Below are 21,866 nucleotides of genomic sequence, written 5' to 3' on the forward strand. Positions count from 1 at the left end.
GAGAATAGATTCAGAGAAATTTGAAACATCAACTCATCACTGTGTATGTACTTTATTAGAGGAAAGAGAACACTGAGTACATGTTTAATTACTTAAGGAATCACTGCAAATTTTTGTATGCATCTGATAGCGGTACTTTTAAAAACCCTCTTATTGATATATATTGAAATATTTATAGATAAACTTATATAATATCCAGGAGTTTCTTTAAGATAAAATGGAGTGGGAATATATAGGGCCATAATGTCAATAAATCAGCCACAGGCTGAGAATTGATCAACTGTGTGACAGGTACACATGGATTTATTATACTATTCTTACTTTTACCAATGTATGAAATCACCTATAACTAAGGATTTATAAATAAGCCTTTTGAAAAACTATGTCTAAAATGTCACATGTTCCAAAGATGGTTAAAAACAGTTTTCTAATTTAAATATGCAGAAAGTTTCTGCTACTACTCAACTGTGGACCAACTCATCTGATTGTTAAAACTCTGTCCTTGACAGAGCAGATTGCCCTGAAGAAATCTATGAACCAAATGCAATATGTAAAAGGACATGAAAAGCATGTTCTAGCCATCTGTCACTCAAGATAAAAATGCTTCCTTAGATTATAAAGGTCTCATTAAGAACTTATTAAAAATCAGGTGACAAGTAGTCAATGGCATACTTCTTTTTAAGTACAATGACAATGTTTCCTCCATCTATTAATATACAAATTTTATAACTTCAAGTATTGTTTGTAAAGTATACAAATAAGAATGAATCATTCAAAGGGAGGTGCATTTGTGTCCATGTGTGAAACAAAGATCTATACGAATGCATTGGACACAATGCTTTCTCTATATTCTGTTACAGATTTCAGGCATAGTGACAAAGAAAACCCTCATCCTAATGTCTACCTGCACTTTAAAGGATATTTATATGATAGTACTGTAATCTCTAAAAATTATCAATATGGTACAAAGATTAGGATTTAACTTAGCCCCAGATTCATGTATTAATTAAGCAATTAGTGGAAAATGGATTGCTGTTTACAAGGAGTATGAAGTGGACTGGTCAAACGAAGACTCTGACTATGTAGATTTTGGCTCCTAGCTCATAGAGAAAAAGCTAGAAGTGGTTTGTACACTAACTACAGTTTGTATATTTCAACTATAGGACAAAAACAAATATGCATTTACTATAGGAGATATAATCGCTGGGGGAAAGTGGGTGAAGAATACATGGACCCTCCCTGTATAGTTCATGTTCATTTTTACAACTTCCTATGAATCTTAATTACTTCAAAACAATTTTTTTTAACCAAAAAGGTAAAGTAAATCCAAAGTCCTAACACTATTCTGTGGTGAATAAGATGTGGAAAAAGAAAATCAAAGGTCCTGCTTGGATGCACCTTATCAATATACATAATATCTGTGGCAATGTGATTTTTCTAAATGTAGATTTTAGCATAATTCTATGATGTAGCAAATCATGAGTGTAGATAGGTACTGAAAATCCCATCAACACTGAGACACTTCTCTCTGTCAAGGCATGGATTCAGTTCACAAAGCAACAAAGACATTATTTTCACATTTACTCTTCTATGGCATCAGGGAACATTTTAGTGACTACAAAAGCTCAACACAGATTTAATTAATAAAGTAGAAGAAGGAAATAAAAGAGAAGACAAAAGGGATGGATGGATACAGACAAGCAGATAGGGCCCAACTATTTTTCTTAACTGTACATGTAGGAAGACTACTGTAAATGCTGTTTTGTTTTTAATAGAACCATCCACCCTTGTTAGAAAAACATCCTTCTCCGGGGGCCTCAAATCCCCTCAGCAATAGACAGCTGGACTCAACATGGCTACAGAAACTACTGGACATTTCTTGTTCTGAAACAGAAGTCTAGTAATTAAGTTGGTTTTGCAGGGTAGGTAAAGGAGAGCCAAGTAATTGGGAAGACCATCCCATTCAGTCCAAAACTCCAGTACCAGGAATTCCAGCACCACGTGCTTTGAGTAGAGTCAGCTATGGTAATGACCTGGGATGTCTTGTGGGATACAGTTTGCTTCAATATTCCCCAAACGATGGGATGTGTTCTCATGAAACTCATCACCTTCCCCTTAATGTGGGACCTGGTTACCAGGCACATTACTACTCTATGTACAAAAGGAGATTCCAGAGCCACTAACATTCTACTCTGCATGCGGGGGGGGGGGGGGGGCAATAAAATAAACTCACTGTTATACTCATTTAGTTGGCCGCATTAGTGGAAAACCAGATGCCCCAGCTCATAGAAGGTGACAGGAGTTTCCAAATACTTCATGTGTTCCAAATGTTCATCCCAATCCTTCATACCTGAGACTCAAGGGTATTACAGAATTTGGAGCAGGAGGGTTCTCAAGTTTTGACAGTGAAAGGAAGGGATCCTGCTGCAGCCACTGAGTCAACCAGCCAGCCAGAACAGTTGCTTTCTACTTGTGGCAGGCTGTACAACACAGAGCGGCTGATGAGACACCAAGCCAAAAAAAAAAAAAAAAAAAAAAGGCCACTTGAATATGTTCCTGGAAATGGCTTCAACTTCCATATCAAATATGGTTCGAACAAAGGGATGCAAAGCCAATAGAAGAATACTGTTTAAAAATTTCAAAATGGAAAGTGAAGATATTTGTGAGTTCTTTTGATAAGACTGGGTAAGACTTTTTGGTAAGACTCCTCTTGTCAGGAAGGAAAGTCAACGAGTAGCATCACACCTCTACAACATAGCTAAATTTCTTATAACATGCATGCCCATGACCTTGGCTCAACACAGCACAAGATAAACACAGACGCCCACATGGGAAGTTGGGTTAGTGACTGGGAGAACATAGCTTCCCGGTCCTGACCTTTTGCTCCATGAGCTGGAAAGGGCAGCAGAGAAGCTGGAGGGAAACCTTCAGGCCCTGGAGAAAAAAAGACCTAAAATTCGTTCTCACCATTACAAAAGGGAATCACTTCCTCATCCAAGGTGAGGCTGGACTATCTTATCCATTATTCAACGGAACTGGCATGCATTTATCCTGTACCCGGTACCTTGCCACCAAGACTTTTATTTTTTTCCCAAGTTCTTCAAAGGACACTGGGAAATACTAATCACCTCATTGGGTTCATTTAAAAAATAATTACAAACTCAGTGGAAAGAGACATTCTAGAAGTATATGGAAGAACAGCAACATGTGCCACCCATGAGCCAGTACTACCATGGCTGAGGGCTGGTACTCATTTATCCAGAGATATATACAATATACAGCTATAGGTCACATCAGTGATAAACTTAGTAAATTACAGTGGGGTAAGGTACTACAGCCAACAAATTACCCTCAAGCTTTTGTAACAGCCTTTTTGGCCTAGAAGAATGGTACATAAGGGAGACTGGGACAGAGCCCACTGGTCTCCTCCATTTCCTGTTCAGTATGGAAGACATCCTTACTTGACTTGGAAAGCTGCTCATCCTGGGAAATGCCAAGCTCATCCGACTCCCCAGACAGCTCCTTGATGAAATTGGAAGGGAACATTCCAGTCTTCCCATTGAGTACACCTTCCCACCATCCTTCCTCTACCTGCATAGAGGTAAAGAGAACAGAGGTACAAGATCAGCTTAGACATATCTTATATCTACATGGCACAGAGTAGAACTCACACAGAAGATGGACCCAACGCAGACCAAATGGTCTTATAATTCAGACCCCTAAGGGGAGTTTAACCTGGAATCCAACACAAATGGGCAAAAATTAACTCTTCATTTTAGTCAACTTCTAACAGAAATTTGGCATTTCCCTTGGTTATAAATATAGGCAACACCAATATTAGAAAGACTAGTGACTCATCATGAAATAAACCATGAATATTTTCCTATCACATCATATTTTCCTATTGCATCACAGATGCTAAGAGTACCTCAAAATATCATTCATGCGTTACTTTAAAATGTTCGTATATTAAACCTGCTGGGTGGCATTTGTTATTTAATATGTTAAGAAGCTATCACATAGATTATTGTATGGAAATTTGCTTTTGTTTCATGTGTGCTTCACTATAGTTTCCTTTTTAATTTTATGTGTTTTGTTTTATAAAACCATGATTAAAAAAAAAACTTGTCAACATAACCAGGCATGTGGCACACATCTGTAATTCCAGCACTCAGGAGAGACACAGCAAGGAAGACAAATAATACCTGTGAGGCCAGCCTGGGCTACACAACTAGATCAAATGGCTGGAAGTATGGCTCCTTAGGCAAGTACTTGCCTAGTATCCACAAGGTCTAAGTTATACTCTCTGGTACCACAAACAAGCAACAGAAAGGAAGAAGAAGAAGAGGAAGGGTGGGGAGGAAGACAAAGAAGGGAAGAGAGCAGGGGAAGAAGGGAAGGAAGGTTTGCCAAGATAATCAAAACTAGACAAGTGAGAGAAGAACCTATTTTCAATTTAAAAAAAAACAAAACAAAACTTTGAGCTAAGGACTCAGAAGGTAGAAAGATTTTCTGTGGGTTTCTCCTGGAATGTAGGGGAAGGACTGGAGTATCAGGGGGCAGGAAGGCTGCAGCCATCTGAGCAGGAAGTAGGAGCTGGAGCAGGAAAGCAGTGATAACAGACAAGGTGTGTTCCATTTGGACGTATGAAGTGGTCTTGATCAACTAGCTGGAGGCAAGTGAAAGAATGGGAAGAAAAACTGTCTGAAGAATGTGAGATGGATCCACTTAGAGCAAAGTAAATATCTGAATATTGAGTTGCCTTCTTGGAGAAAAAAAAAATGAGGTCATTTTAAGAATAAGCAAGTAAAAAAAAAAAAAAGAATAAGCAAGTATGGAATTACCAAAAAGATGTGGGATGATAGAAAAATTAGTTAGAACCTTTAAATTTTTTCTGTAAGTATATACTACCAGTGCAAGCCTACTAATACAATTTAAGAGCTTAAATAATTCAAACAAATAAAGAAGAAAAGTAAAACTGAAAGCCCAGTTCAAATTCTATCCTAAGTTACATGAATGTACTTGTTTTCTCCTACCTAATTAAATCCCCATTCCTTATCTAACCAAGCTGGTAAATCATCTCACATGTCATACTTAAGCATGACCTTTCTCTCTGTTGGAGGTTTATGCATTATGGTTCTTTGTTATAATTGGGGGATGCAGAAGTATATATGACAACTCCCTAATTTTGTTAAAGAAGGTAACAATAAACCAAGATAGGAATGTATGACTAAAGACTAAAGCTAGCAACACAGGATAAATAGATGAATTAACACAAATCAAACTGTTATATAAAGTTGAGCTCACTTAGATATGGGATAGTAAAAGACAGACTTGAGAAAAGATACGTCAAAACTAAGGTACCCTTTAAGAAATTAGAAACAGTAGCTATGATTAGGGAAGAAATGCTTGGGGCATTCCAGAAAGGGGAGAGGAGCAAATGAAGGCCAGGGAATGGAGACAAGCAGATCAATTCATTCAGAACACTCACTAGAGAACTCAGGATACAGATTTGTGGAGTAGCCATTACATCTGCATGGCCCCAAAATCTTAAGGGAAGAATGCACAGGACAGCATCCATGTAAGGCCTTCCTGGTGACTACTCAGTATCAGTTCATTGCATTTAACATCCTTTCTACTGACTAGCATTTCAATATTTCTATGCCAACTCAATTGATATGTATTATTCCTTCTGTCAAGAGGGTTTTGATAGGATTAAGATAGTTACAGTCAGGAGGATTCACTGTGAGTCTGCATATCAACAGGCACAGGATTTGTAGCATGGGGTACTTGTGCTAGTCCTGAATAAAGAATCCCATAAAACAGCCTCCTTCCTCTTGGGAATCACAGGGCAAAGGGAAAACAAAGGGCAGGACCCCCAACAGTGATCTGTGGCATAGTCCCTGGCTGCAGGGACATCTGGACCAACTCCATCTATTCAGCTTGATGATGTCTGAAATAGTCCAGTTCCCAAAAAGCTGCTGTAGTGTGAGATTCCAGGAAACCACTTCTGATGTACAGGATCAGCAGCTGCCTACTGGGAAAACAAAGGTATCTTCACCCTGCCACACCCCCAGATGCCAGTATCACTGTCATTGAACAGCCTGAGAGGCCTGGGAGAAGATGGCAAAGACATATCATTAGCCACACAGCAAGTGAAAGGGTTCACAATAAAACCACTGCTCATTGCCCAGGGGATACTCTTCCAATTGCAGCTTCCATGGGCACAAGGGGTGTTTCTTTGTGACCTGAGCCCTTCCTGGGGGAAAACCTGTACCAGAACCACTAAGAGCTATGTCGTATAATTTTTTTTCCTACAGTCTCAAGACTGGGCCTGAAGACAGGAGAAAAATGATCCTTATTTTCACACTAGTGCTCTTCAAAGACAATCTAGTTCAATTTCCTACATAAAGACAAAGTCACTGAAGCCCAGAATGACGATCCCCCACTAAGCACAGTGTCAACGCATTCATGACAGGCAAAGCATTAAAAGAAATCCTCTACGACAGCCTATTAAGTCCTGATTACTTCACAAAAGTGGGAGGGGGTTCTTCCTATGAGGAGCAGAAGGGAACAAGAGATTCTGATTATGTTACTATTGTTCTTAATTAGGTCCTGCAACTCTAAGCCTGTGTGGCCATTCTAGTAATGTCAATATTTATTAAGCATGTATCCTGTACTGCCTTACAACCTTGTGATAGATTCATTGGTGAGCAAAATAAAAACCCAAACACGATGGTATTCTCTCTCTCTCTCTCTCTCTCTCTCTCTCTCTCTCTCTCTCTCTCTCTCTCTCTCTCTCTCTGGAACAGAAGAGGAAAACCTGCATAGCTTGCACACCTTCTGCGTCTGTATTTGAACACAGAAAAAGAAATGTGTGCCTTTACAAGCAAGGATAGACTATGCATGGTACCAAAGGTTCACAGCTTCTGCCTACAATAAGAAAGTAAAGGGAGTAGATGCGCACCTTCTCCCTCCGCCCACCCAATCCCAACTGATCATCATTCTTCTGCAGACCCTGGATCTAGGCTGAGACCAAGCCCAAGCCACGACCAATGTGGCTAATGTGCGGTCCCATAACTATTCCCCCAAAGCAATGGCTCACAGTTAGGAGCAAGGCAGTCTCCAACTAGTGCTGTTTGAGAAAGGATGAGTACAGACAGTTGCCGTCCTAGTACAACTTCCATGTCTCTACAAGGAGTAGCCTTTACATGAATTCAGTGCTCAAGGAAGTAAGCTCTTTATCTTAGCCATATTGGGAGCTGAGGAGAGAACAGAGTAAATTTTAACACCCACCCACTCAGCTGTGCAGACATCGCCTACATTTGTTAAGCAGGGAAGATGCCCAGGAATGAAAGGGCGAAATGCTTTCCCCTGGATACTTACCTTCTCCGCATCAGTCCTATGTAATATCCTTAATTTTTCTCTTCACATGTCTGTTGCATAGGAAGGGAATAAAGGCTTACCAAATCTAAAGTCTACCTGAGAGTAGAGGCAGCCACATAGAAAAACATCCACTTAAAGGTTGGACTCACCATTTTCAATCAGTGACTACTTTGTTACTCAAATCCCTTTCAGGAGCAGGCTAGAAGGGTACATTTAGATGGAGCAGGGCAGGAGGTGGAATGAAATGCAAGAAGCCAATGAAGCCAGGTCCACTGTTTCAAAGGCAGGTCTCTTTCCACAAAAGAAAACAAGCATATAAAACTCTAAGGCTTATACTTTAACATTTCCAGAACCTTCCTCATTTTTTTTGAAAAATAGGGGCTAGGGAAATGACTCAGTGGGTATGAGGGCTTGCTCTATAGCCATGAGGACCTACGCTAGAATCCCTACTGCCCAGGTACATTCCACAGAACTGTTAAGCCCAGGTTTTAGGGAGGAGATAGCCAGGTCCCAAGAACCCCCTAGCTTGCTAGCCCAGCCCAAACACTACAAACTTCTGCTTCTGCAAGAGTCTATCCCAAGGCAGTAAGGTACAGAGTAGAGCAAGACATCTGACACCCTGCTCTGGCTTCCACACACACGCCCACCATGCCCACATGCACACTCACATGTGCCACAGAAAAAACCCACACACTCCTCCAGAAGTAATTACATGAGAACTTCAATACTCACAATGTCTCCTACCTATGAAAAGCAGTTGAAGTATTTTGTAAAATGGTATAACACCAGAAAAACAAAATTATCAAGTTTCTTTAAAATTCAGATATACACATCCAAATGCCTTCTTTAGGAATTTTCATAGGGATGAATATTTGGGTCAAATTGTTTCTGGGCTTTAAATGTGAATTCTGACTGAAGTTATATAAGCTGTACTTTTGTGAAGCAGTTATATTCTGCTATAGGTTCTCCAAAATGAAATAAATTATGGTGTTTCCATAAAAAAAAAATTCAGATATAATTTATATCTTTACACTGTAACAGGTCAGTTTTGAAAGCTATACCTCTATAAACAAACAGGATAGTTTTATTAGTCCAGAAAATTCTTATGTGCCCTTTTCCAGTCAATAATCAATCTTTTTTCAATCACTTTTGATTGGTTTTTGTTTTTCTACAATTTCATATAAATACACAATGCCACTGTTTATCCATGAAGGGTGTTTAAAAATAAGCTTTGTTTCTAGAAGATATTTTTTTCTATCCATGGAAATAGTGAAGAAGTATTTAAGAGGCCATTTCCTGAACATGCAGACATCTGCATTATTTTCCACTGGAGTTGCTTTAACTATCTCCGTTGAATACACATTATCCAAGTCCTAAATTCCTGGTCAGTAATTTCCCCTAATTCCTGTGCAATTCACTGTTTTCTAGGTAGGTTCAAAGAGTTCATACATGCAGGAGTGTTCATCCTTATTTGTTCCCCTCCTTCCTTTGGAAAAAAAGCCTATTCAATAAGAAAGGGACTTCAAAAGAGAAATTCACAGTATACTTGAAAAGGAAACAGATTTTTTAAAAATGGAATCTCTATGTAAGGCTTATACAAGACAGAGCAACATCCATGATTTTCAATGGAGTAGAAAGGGTTCTGGAGTCAGAACCCCAGCATTCAGAGACTGGAAGGAGACAAGAGGATCTCAAATCCAAAGCTAGCCTGGACCATTGAGCAAGTTCCTGGCTGGCCTGAAAAATAAAGGAGGAAGAAAAGAGGGTTTGTTTTTTTGGTAGGGCCGTACGTAGTTCTCAACCTGTGGGTCATATATCAGATATTTACATTATGATTCATAACAGCAGCAAAATTACAGTTATGAAGTAGCAACGAAATGATTTTATGGTTTGTGGTTGGCCCAACATAAGGAGCTATATGTATTAAAGGGTTGCAGCATTAGGAGGATTGAGAGCCACTGCTGGAGGGCTTCTAGAAGCATCCTTCAGCAGAGCGCCATGGCTTCACCCTTTCTAACAGTCACAACTATTGTACAGATCCCCAGATTCCTAAAGAATTCTGACAAGCTCTTACCATCATTCTAACTTGAAAATATGACAAAGAGGAAAGTGAAGGAGTAAGATAACCTTCGGATGAACCAAGAGAGTGCAACTTTTATCTTGCCACCTTCTCTTGTGAGAAAATCACTCATGATGGTGTCTATGGCTCAAAAAAAAAAAACCCAGGGAAGAAACCTTTAAATGATATGTCTCTTTGGAAGTTCACTATGGGCATCCTGTAGCTTTTCTATAGACCTCTCTTGACTGCATTCACCAGCATCTGCTTCATATAAGCCACATTCATCCCAAACAAATGTTACTGGGCAGCATCTTCTTTACCCTCCATGAGGAGTTCCTACTTGCATTTCCTTGCTCATTTGCCAATTCCATCATCAGTCATTCTTTTTAGATTCTTAGCTTCTTGCAGTACTCTCCGCAAGGAAACTGGGCCTATTTCAGTGATCACATTCTGTTCAATAAATCTCTGAGTCTCCCAAATAAGTCTCTCTCCTAATGTAAACATTTAAATATTTGAGAAATTTCATAACTATGCAAATCTACCACAAATATGTCTGAACTTTCTCTTACATAGATGTGGCTTGCACTGTATGCTGATAATTCAAATAGAACTACTTTCTTTTCTCCACTTGTTGTTGTTGCTGTTGTTGAGACAGGGTCTCATGTAGGCTAGGATCGCCTTTTCAAACTTATTGTTGAAGCTAAGGATGACCTCTAATAACTGATCCTCCTATCTCTACCAACCAAGCACCAGAGCTATAGACATGTATCACTACACTCAGCTTCCCTTACCTTCTTAACATGGCATCTCTCTCCATAATATGACTACTTCGGTACGTGTTTATACACTAGGAAAACAGATATGTTCACCACTATGTTAAACAGAAGACAATTGCAGCTTGAGCTATTTAGATGATCAAATTCCAATACTAAGATTTTTTTTATTAGCCTTGCCTCTTTAAATAAGAAAGGGAGGCTTCTAAAGTAATGCAGTCTTAATGGGGGGAAATGGAGACATGTTTGGATTGAGTACTAACCAATCAGTTTTTCTTTACCAAATGTCAGCAACTTTTATTGTATGTGCTGAGAAAGAGAGCACTGAACTTGACTTCTCTTGAGCAAGAGTGAAAGGAGGAGGAAGCGCCCATCCACCCACAGAGAGGTTTATCTGACTGAGTGAAAGCTTTGAAGCACTTTCAAGAGCCTGCTTAATGGGGGATGAATGGCTCCCATCTCCTTCTATGGGCATAAGAAGAAGAATGCAGACAGTTTTTGAACATGCAAGTTATCTTTGCAAACCACAAAGCCAGGTCAAGCTTTAACTCAGAGTTTGCAGCCCTCAGTCACCAGCTAGCCTTGACTGGGAACCACTGAGAAATGCCTCCAAAATTAATCAGAAAAAAATCACATGAAAAACAAAAATTTCAGAACATTACCACTGTGAAAGATTTTTGAAACTAGCCACATTCAACAAAGGAAAAAGAAGAAGAAGAAACTCCTTCCTTAGACTCCAGGAAAAGGAAAAACCAAAGCAAAGCAAAGCAAACCAAAACAAAACAAAACAGAAGCTCTATGGCAGTCTTCAAAAACAAAAAGGGAAAACGCCACAGGTCCAAATATTCTGTCTCTGGTGACCTTGTCCTCACAACGTGCCTGTTCATCTGCACTGAGAACCTCACTAGCATGTCTCTGTCTTCTTCACTCTGAACCAAAATGACCCAAGTGTATATTCACATTTTAAAAATTGCAATCTGCAGGGGGAAAAAAAGAAAAGTCAGTCTAGGAAATTAGAGCTTACCACTCTCTTTCCAAATCGACAGCTTGGTTCCTTTAATGTTTGCCATGATGGTTTTTCCTATAGCCAAAGTGAGTACACACCAGCCAGGAGGCAGAAGGGCGATGGGAGGCTCTTTAGTACAACCTCCACTTTGTCCACTCTGGCACTATCCCTCGCTGTCTTCCTTCACCAAGGCTAACGGCTACAGGGTGTAGTATATTTCTGCTAGACAAGTGAGTTGTTATTTCTCCTACCACAAACCCAAAGTTATTTCTTCACAAACCTTTTAGGCCTACCAGGGGCACGTGCTTGGTTGCATGCTGCAAAAACATAGGTATGTGAGGAGAAAGTTAGTGCTAAGAAAGGATAAAGGTTACAATTTGATGGTTAAAAGAAAAACCACTGCCAAGCTTGGAGAAACAAAAACAAAACTGGGGCAGGGGAGCTACAGAACTTCAGGATAGTATACATCAATTCCTTCATTTACATTGCTACTGATCCACTTTAAAGACATCAGTCAAATCATAGAGGATATGCTGTGGATGCACAAAACAAGGAGCTCAAACCAGCAAACAATACATAGGGAAAACGCCTTGCCCCCTCCCCACAAACACACAAACACAAATGCGAACATACATAAATATGTGAATACAATAAATATTGGATATAGGCCTGACCCTACATTATAACACTCTGTTGAACATGAACATAGATTATGATATTTAAGTTAAATTATACACACGCGCGCACACACACACACACACACACACACACACACACACACACACACCATTTTTAAAAATCTATGACTCACTTGTTTTCTAAAAACTAGTCTACATGGTCAAAATCCTATGAGCTGTCTGTCAGGGACAAAAATATAGATGTGCTTTTTCATGTATTCAACTCAACACTATTGATCAACAAAGATATCATTATAATATGTACATATACAATATGTTATACTTTTAAATATTCTTTTTATTTATTTATGTATATAGATGTTTTGTCTTCGAGTATGGTTGTATACTAAGCACATGCCTAGTGTTCTTGGAGGACAGAAGGCGGCACTGGATTCTTTGAGACAGGAGTTATAGATGGTTGTGGGGCATTATATGGATGCTTGGAATTGAACCCAGGCCATCTGGAAAGATCACCCAGTGCTTTTAACCACTGAGTTATCTCTTTGGCCTCAATATGTTGTTTTACTTTATTAACAGATTGGTTGATTTAACAGGACTAGAGAGTTTTTATTGTTTTCTTACCTTCATCTGTACCTATGACTTAAAGGATTTTGTTTACTCAGGATACCTTTTTTTGAGTCTAGTCTAGTAGAATCATAAGAAGAAATGCCTATAAGTTCATACACAACATTCTTCATTAAAGAAAAGGACAGATCTTTATGTGGCAAAAACATCAGTGAGATCTCAAATCAACGGAAACAATAGAGAAGTCTTGATATGATTTTGAAAATACATATCAAAAAGGCTAGCCTTCAGATTCTATGGTGTCCCCCCTTTTCCCGTTGAAGCAAACTGCTAGTGCAGTCTAGAATCCAGCTGGAAGCGAGTATAAGAGAACCTGGTATTACAGGTGGTGGTCCATGGCTTGCGTCCTTTAGGTGACTCTAGTCAGAAGTACAGAAAGTGTACCTTTCCAACAACCCATGGTCCCTTTCTTCACAGCTGATAGGCAAAACTGTTCAATAGTTCTCAGAAATGTATTCATCGTGTTTCTTGTTCTTGATTTGTGCTCTTAAAGCATTATTATGACAGTAAAGGAAAAAGCATCTTCTATGACAAGGCCATTTTCAATTCTTGCTCCCTTTCAATATTGGATCACATGCATATAGATCAATTTCACATGATTATATCCTAGTGTATGCAATTTTGTGTTCTGATCTGTTCATTTTGAAAAAAAAAAGCCCTGCTTTTATAGCTCCATTTATTCACATACTAATTCAACAAGCATTTATCAAGGTACATATTAGGATTCAGTCACTATTCCAGGTACTACAAATATAAGACAGATAAAAGCAGGGTCTTTGCCATTGAAAAACTTTCAGCTTAGAGAAACATAATCAATAATTATAATGCAAAATGTCATTATAAATACATATTTGAAGGGCTCTGTGTGAATCATCTTAATGGCTTTATGTCTTTTAGCTAATTCCTTTCCTTGATTCCTTGACTATTTTCCATTATTACAAACACTGCTACAATTAACATGTTCCCTGTGTACATTTTTGTTAACAATTTTCCACAGATAAATTCTTAAGAATAAGATCAGAGTCACAATTTTATTCATTTTTACAGCTATTAACATGCCTTCATATAAGTATCATACAGCTATATAAATTTGCCACTTATATTAGGCATTGACAACAGTAAATATTTTCTTTTAGTGAGCTTAAACATACTAATTATTATCTTAATTTATACTTTAATAAATATCAGGGTGGGATATTGCAACATAGTTAAAATTTTTCTCCATGGGTAATACATGCCTGTAACCCAACACTCAGAACTAAGGCAGCAGGAATCCAAGCTCAAAGCCAGCTTGGGCTACCAAGTGAATCCTTAGCTCATATCAACGAAAATAAAAATACTATTCTCTCTTGTGAGATTTATGTTTATTGCAAATATATATGTCATTGGTATTGTTCTAAAAGCTTCCTATTTTTGTTTTTTGTTTGTTTGTTTGTTTGTTTTTAGAGATACTGTCTTACTATATTGCTCTGGCTACCCTGGAATTAGCTCTGTAGACCAGGCTGGCCTGGAATTCAGAGATCCACCTGACTCTGCCTCTAGAGTGCTGGAATTAAAGGTGTGTGCCATCTTGCCTAGCACCTTAATATATTTTTCATATGCTACATTTATAATATTTTACAACTTATGACAGTTTTTCCTATTTGTTGTTCTCTTTGTTTAATTTCTTCAAATCCTACATAAATTTTAACATTTTTACACATCTACCCTTTTATCATAGAATTTCTTCCATAGGTCTGATCTTGAGAAATTGACCCGTCATTAAATAGATGTTCTGCTCAGCTGTCTATTGGTTTCTTTCTCATTTAACTTTCAATAAATGTTTCCTCGGTGCCCTGTTTGACAGAGCGTAGTCTTAAAGCTTGAGTAATATATTAACACAAATTACTCATAACTTAGAAACAGACAAAGGGGGTTAAAGCACATTCTCCTGGTGCCATGGTGGGAACCTCAGTAGTTGCTTCTCTCAAGGACAAGTTGGAAAACTGAAAGCAATGCAAGTGATTCCTATCAGGCTGCAATAAAAACAAACTGACTAGCAGAGACACAAACGACCTGTCCTCTGCAAAAGATAACCCAAAAGGTCTTAGTTTAACTGCTAAGCCAGACACTAGAGGGGTCAGTGTCTGAGTCAGCCATCCTCATCACTTCAGGCTTTCTCAAAGCCTTGTTGTTTTGCAGTCCTCTTGCAGCCAACCTCCCTGTTGTATGGATCTTTTCCTGATGAATTGAGGGCAGGTTAGGTTTCGATGAGAGTCCGGAAGCCTGGCTTCAGCTAGCAGTCCTACCACTTCTACCCACATAGGATAGCTCACTTCCAGACCCCCACCTCAACTTCCACCCTGTTTTCTATAAAAGCTAAGCTTCTATAAGGTCAACTGAGAACCAGGAAAAACTCACAAGTAGAAAACAGTTGTTTCTATACAAAGAGCCAAATGTTGAGCCAGAACGAATGATGATGTTCTAAAATCCAAGGCACAAGATCCCCAAAGCCTGAGGGAGTAGATCCCAAGCTGCCCACACAGTGTCTCTATGACCCTTGTACTAGGGCAGCTAGTTCAGGATAAATAGGAGCAAACATTCAAAGGAAAGTGGCATAGGACACTGAGCGTGTCCCCAGTCAACGAACCTGGTTTTGCCACTTAGCCCTGCCTCTGTTAGATCTCCTGAGGGTTTGTGCTCATATGTACCATAAAGTGATCAGAATGATTAAGTGGGCTAGTATGTGAAGAACCTCATCACAGAGCCTGCAATGAAGTCATGGGTTCCACACCAGAACAACAACAAAAGTACTGTAGGGAGCAAGTAAGCCCTGAGTGAACTTCTGTTGGTGACATGAACACAGCCATATCAAACCAATGCCTTAGACCCATGGAAGTGGCAAAACCTTCCCCAGCTGAGACTCACAGAAACTACATTCCTCCTCTAGTTGGAGTACAGATACTGACAATGGGTGCAGAAAATGCCACTGTAGCCTTCTTCCCCCCTCCCCCATGTTTATGGCCCAAAGCCTCCTCCCCCACAAGAGATGGTACCTACTGAGATGTGCTAAACCTGGCTTCTTGCTCAGCTGTATAAAATAACCCTGCCTCTTTATCTGTATGTAATGACTCTGCCACCTTGTTCAGCTGTGTGCAATAATGTGCAATAACCCTGCTTCCTTGATCAACTGTGTATCCAACATTGGAATGTTAAACATTGTGATTGCCATTTCTTCATCCTCTTGCCACCCCTAGTCAGGGTTCTAGACCCCAAGCCATGCAAGAACACAGTGAAGGAAAAAAAAACCTTATCATATCTATCACATACTTAGTCTTCTAAAAAATGCCACAAGCCACTTTCATTCTTTCTAAATGTACTATTCTCCACAATGAAAACTGAATCCCCACTGTGGAGATGGATCCCCATTATTGTGCCCATTCAGAGTCCATCCTTAACTAAAGTAGACAGGAAAGTTGACACAGCAGTGAAATTTCAAAGGGGCTCAGTGTTACGAACACAATGGCTTCTGATGGCCACACATGTGATCCACAACCTGGTCTAAACAAATTCCTCTGAGGGAAACAAGTTCCCTAGAAGGCTCAGCTAGATGATCTTTAGAGTTGCTTTGAGTTTGAATATCCATTACTAAAGCCAATGGGCTTGTGCATACGTGGCAAGGGCTCTTTATGGTTGGGTACAGAGATGGGTCTGATAGCCACACAAGGCAACAGTGTCAACTCAACCACTTGCTTACCTCTCCTACAACCTCTATGATGTCCCCGACTTTCAGCTCAAGCTCATCGTCATTCTGGGGCAGGTAGCTGAATGCCACCTGGCATCGGCGTCTCCGTCGCTCTCCTGGATGGAAAAAAGCAAACTATTTAGATATAGTTCTTCTCCCACATCCCATACTAAGGTTTTAAATAGAGGCTTCCTAGGCATGCAGGCAAAGTAAGCTGATTCGTCTCAAATATGCTTTCTGGGGCATAGCTAGAGGCACAGCAGCCCTGGTCTCTTAGAGAGGCATTAGAAAGCAGAGCGATGCTTCTTGGTGCTTTGAAAAGCTGCTAGGTCAGAAACCCATGGACATGAGAAACTGACCCATTGGCGCAGAAGGCACAAACCTCACCCTGGAGCACTAGAACACGGTGTTGCCTTAAATGCGCTTCCATAGGTGGCACTTTCTATTTGCTGCTGTTGATTTGTAATGAAAGCTGATGTGATATGCTAAAGAAACAAGAGTGGTCTCATTCTGATGCTAGCAAGGCAAAGAGCACTTCCCCCAAGTGTGCAAAGCAAATGAGAAAGTGGCCTGGCCTTTCTCTTATTAATCGTCACCCTTTCAACACGCTGGCCCTCAGGCCTGATAACCCAAAGCCAATTTGGTTTCTGCTATTCTTGGTACAATTTCAAAAGTCCCACAAGGTTCAGCATAGCCATCTGTGTCCCAGGGGATGCATTAGCAAGATGTCTGGCTGCATCCATAGAACCAACCCAGGCAAGTCAAGGTTAAAAGTCAGAGGCATAATTCACTTAGAGGACACTCAGAGTTACAATGTGTCATTTACACAATGGGTCCCACCAGGGGACCTCTGACTTGGAGCTGATATAAATACAAGATGCTACAATCTAAAGAACATCCATTTTACCTAGGAGCATTGTGGTCACAAGAAAAAAAACATGCAATAGTGGTGGTGGCATCCAGGGAGGTGTATGAGGACTAAGCCCTGAGATGGGCATTGCTCAGAGGTTTGCTGCTCACAGCTGAGCACCTTGCACCATTTCTTCGTGCCACTACCTGGCCTAGAAAATCAACAGCATCAACAACTTCAAAGAAGTGCATTTAGAAAGCCCAGCATCATTTCTGTGTACTGCCTCTGGAGACTTATTCTTTTCTAAGCTTTTCCCTGAAAAAGGAAGTCCCTGTAGTGGTGACTACAGGGCGCATTAGCCCTACCCCCAGCATGACATCACACAAAGGGGAAGGTGTTGGAACTACATCTATGGGCTCCCTGATCGATAGTTTTCAAAAGCCAGTGGCCTAGTTCTCGCTTTCATTTTTCTCTGTCTCTACCTCCCTAAGGAAGAACAGGGTTGAACACAAAGAAGAGGGCAGAAGTTCAGAATCACTATCTTGTCTTATCACATCTTCAGCTACTACACTAATGATCTCTACCTTCTCGCACAAGCCACAGGCTACTGAATCTTAATAGAACAACCTCAGAATTCACAGGCACATCCTAGGCTAGCAGTGTGTCCTATCAGCTCACTGAGTAGCATAACCTTGCAAGGAGGATCTGGCTCTGCATGGGCCAGAGAATCCATTGCACAATGCTTCGCCAAAGAACAAGGCTAGAGGACTGGTCCTCCAGTACGACGCATACTGTCACAAAGCTGGATATAACGGGACACATCTGTAATCCCAGAGCTCAGGGGGCTGAGGTAGGAGATTCCTAAATTTCAGACCAGTGTAGGCTATTCAGTAGGACATTAATTCAAAAGCAACAACACATACACAAAACAAATAAACAAACAAACAAAACCTGACACTACTGCTCTATAACTCCCAGAAACACAGGGGAGAAAAATCAAGTCCTGGATACTAAAAGATATGTAGTTCTCATTCTAGCAAAGGAATTCCAGGTGACAAGGCAATCACACATCTTTCACGCCCCTACCCCATATACATCCTTTGAGAAGAAGTTCTACGAGTTTCTAAGCTGTCATATTCTAGTTTTTCTTACATTTTATTTAATTGCAGTGAGTGAGAGAACTATACAGGCATCACACTGTGCATATGGAGGTTAGAAAACAACCCATGGAGGTCAGGTCTCCTTCCACTAGGTAGATCTTGGGTTTGAACTTAAGTCATTAGCTTAGTGGAAGGTGCCTTCATGCACTGAGTGATCACATCAGCACCCTGGTTATCTATTTATATGCTGAAATGAACTCTGAAGACACAACTTTAAGCATTAAATTAAATAATAAATGTCTAAAAACTGATACAATCACAGAAGCCACAAAATCCATACCAAGATGACTTAGCACCAACAGCCCCAGACAATTCTAGCTAAAGCCATAAAATGTAGATCTAATTGTTAAGAGAATGGGGATAGTAGATTTATATGTGAAATGCAAGTAGTTAAGTGGAATACTTTGGACAGAGAGATTTAAAGAGAGAGGAGTAGTGGGGAAATCAGGGGACGCGGGGGAAGGCTAACCCAAACAAAGAGGATTGGACTCCACAGGTCATATGAAGCCTACTACTCATAACCTGACTTTTCAAAAGTGAAATGAGAGAAGAGGGGGTATACTTGAGGGTTAAAGGGTTAATCGAGGATACGGAGGAGGAATGGGGATAGTAGCAGGTACTGGGTAGTTAAATCAAAACTAAGAATCTATGAAAAAGCTTTATGGCAACTCACTAGTTAATGAGTAAGTTTTAAAACACATTTTAAAGAACATGTACATGTGCTTGTACGCCAGAAGAGGGCACCAGATCTCTCACTACAGATGGTTGGGAGCCACCATGTGGTTGCTGGGAATTGAACTCAGAACCTCTGGATGAGCAAGCAGCCAGTGCTCTTAACCTTTGAGCTATCTCTCCAGCCCAAAATATAACATTTTTTTTTAAAAAAGAATTTCCTGTCTGGTGGATGATATCACTCTCAGAAGAAATAGATTATCAAATGAAAACCACAGTACAAGACAAGGAATACCTCCATAAAAGTTACTGGTTAGAGAGGCCCCAGAGGTCTCCAAAGCAACACAGACTAATGTCATTGCCCTTGATTATCCTCCATAACTACATGGTTAATTCTTTATGGTGAAGGCACTACCAACTGGCTAGAAAACACAAAGAAATCTATTTCCCCAATGAGAGAACTTTCAGTTGACTAGCTTTCACAGTGCCAGAAGGTGCTACTCAGGCTGCTGCAAGAGGAAAGACACAATGTCTTCTTCTGGCCTTTTCAAACACCTGCATGCACCCCTCCAGTACACATATACATACAATTAAGCATGTGTGTGTGCACGCATGCACACACACACACACACACACACACCCCACATGAATAAATGTCTTTTTATTTTAAATGTAGCACCTAGCCCAGCACTGTAGAAATGGCAAAGACCAAGGTGATATATTCTTAGAGAAAAGTTTATTCCAACAGATTCAAGACCAGAACAGAATCATCTGACTTCACCTCAGCTAATCTGTGCATTAGAGATCATAAAGGCTTATATGGTACTAAAATAATGATGCATTCACTAATTTCTCTTTGTCGGGCTAGTCACGGTTTCTTAAATGGTTCTAAGGAGGTTACTTATTGGTGCCATAAAATCCTATAATGCTCACTGTCAACATACCAAGACAGACCTAGAGAGCACGAAGAAAAGATTCAGAGGCAGTCTATGCTAAAAGGCACCTGAATTGAACCCATGAAGAAAGTCTTATTTTCTCTTAAAGAGGCTAGTTCCCTCTTCCTTTGAGGAATTTCATCTTTTCTTTGTTTGAGCCAGGGACTCCCTAGATAGTCCAGACAAGTCTCAGATCTATACCCCTCCTGTCTTTGCCTTCTAAATGTTGGCATTACAGGTATGGGCCATCACACCTCTTGATATCCATATCACTGTATTTCAACCCCATGAGTTATAAATACAAGTTGGGATAAGCAGCCAACCATTTTGCAAAGGAGGAAAAGATCAGTGATTTATTCAGAATCACTAAGCTAGTAAGTGGCAGTATTTCCTCAGTTCAGAGGTCTCTCTCCAGTCCCAGAATAATCGAAGCAATTCACTAGTCCCAAGCTCTCTGCAATTTGTATTAGCTGCTTCCGTTAACACTGTGACATTGCCCCAACTCTTCTCTCTGGCTTTCGCTAGAAAGCTCCTGAACTGTAGACCTCCTGTTTTTCTAGGCCTCTGCTCTGCACACCATTGACCTGAACTTGAGTGCTGGCTTCACAACCCAGTTTGGGTATAAAGCGGAACACAAACTTAAGAGAAATTGTTTCTTCAACTCTATTCATCTATCATAACATAAAGTTTTAGGGTGTCTCTTACCATTTTTTTTCTTGTCCTAGTGTTTCACTGAGTGAATCATAATCTTCCTTGAAAAGGTAGTACAATGGCATCACTCCCTTTTGAGGTTGTTTTTTGTTTGTTTTGTTTTGAACAAACATGACATGCCCACACCTGGGATTTGGAATCTCTTATTTTCAGCCACCATCTTTCTACTCAGACCAACTTGTGACACACATAATAAGCATAGTCAACAATATACAGCTACATTAGAAAAACCAGTGTTTCTCCTTATTCACGGCAACACCACTGCTGCTGCCTATATCACTTATGTGTTTCCAAAGCAAGGCCACTTCAACTTCTCATGCATAATTGAAAGAAGGAATAGACAAAAAGCACATGCAAATATGTATGCAGACATGGCTTACCCAAAAAGTTAAAATAAGGAAAACCTCACAATGCATAGTTGCTACATCCCTACTTAACAGCCTGATAGCATATTGGTCCAAAATATACTCATGCATGAATATGTGCCCATATGCAAGAACATGGGCACAGACATATGTCAAAGCAAGCACAACCTTAACTCTCTCACTAGAGCTAACAGCCACATTCCATTCCTAAAAAAATTTAATTAATAAACATCAGCTAACATGTACTGAGCTTATACTCAATGCTTAAGATACTTTACCTGTATCTACCATTTCATTCCAGATTGATCTCTAAGTAGAACACTGGCTCTCTTTTTACAGTCAATGAATTTGAGGGGGGCATAACATCAATTATTTCACCAGAAATTTTATAGCTTATATTCAAACCTGGTGACATAATTCTAGACATGCTGCTGCACATCCAGCTGGCTGTCCTTAAAATAAATCTCAGCTCTGTCTTAAGGCTTCAGAAAGAACAATGCATAAGGGGTCAAAACGGCCCAATGGATAAAAGTGTATTGATCCTCAGAATCCACATAAAGGTAGAAGATGAAATGACTCTGTAAAGCTACACACACATACAAACAGACACACACACATATAATAATAATAATAATAATAATAATAATAATAATAATAATAATAATAATAATAATAATAATAATAATAATAATAGACTTGATGGGTTAGTACAGGACATGGCTAAGAGTTGAAACCAGAAAGTAAAAAGACCCAAATCACAAATGTTTCCAGCAGCTACTGGGAAGTGGGGCCTACATTAACCCCCCACTTAAATGAAATTCACCAGTTATATGGGGAGACATTACAGTATATTCCCCTTCTCAAAAAATGAAATTACTGAAACTGGAAACGACATCATGATTCCACTCCCTGAATAAGGCATACACTGATGTCTTAGACATTTCATCCTACAGTCCTATGGCA

At 39.8% G+C, this 21,866-nt stretch overlaps 1 protein-coding gene across 12 annotated transcripts in view; it reads right to left on the reverse strand.

Annotated features, from left to right (window-relative positions):
• Positions 1–21,866, reverse strand: part of Sh3kbp1 (SH3 domain containing kinase binding protein 1) — a 351,985-nt gene that overhangs the window by 168,400 nt on the left and 161,719 nt on the right. For 8 of the 12 annotated variants that reach the window (XM_051141512.1, XM_051141514.1, XM_051141505.1 and 5 more), the window contains 2 exons: positions 16,223–16,326; positions 3,462–3,591 (listed from right to left, as the gene is read on the reverse strand). In XM_051141512.1, coding sequence (XP_050997469.1) covers positions 3,462–3,591; positions 16,223–16,326 — 234 coding nt within the window. Of the gene's footprint in view, positions 1–2,877; positions 2,935–3,461; positions 3,592–16,222; positions 16,327–21,866 lie in introns of all 12 variants that reach the window. The other 4 variants (XM_051141508.1, XM_051141503.1, XM_051141506.1 and 1 more) reach the window with 1 other exon arrangement.

The sequence above is a fragment of the Acomys russatus genome, chromosome X (assembly GCF_903995435.1).
Source record: "Acomys russatus chromosome X, mAcoRus1.1, whole genome shotgun sequence".
Taxonomy (NCBI): domain Eukaryota; kingdom Metazoa; phylum Chordata; class Mammalia; order Rodentia; family Muridae; genus Acomys; species Acomys russatus.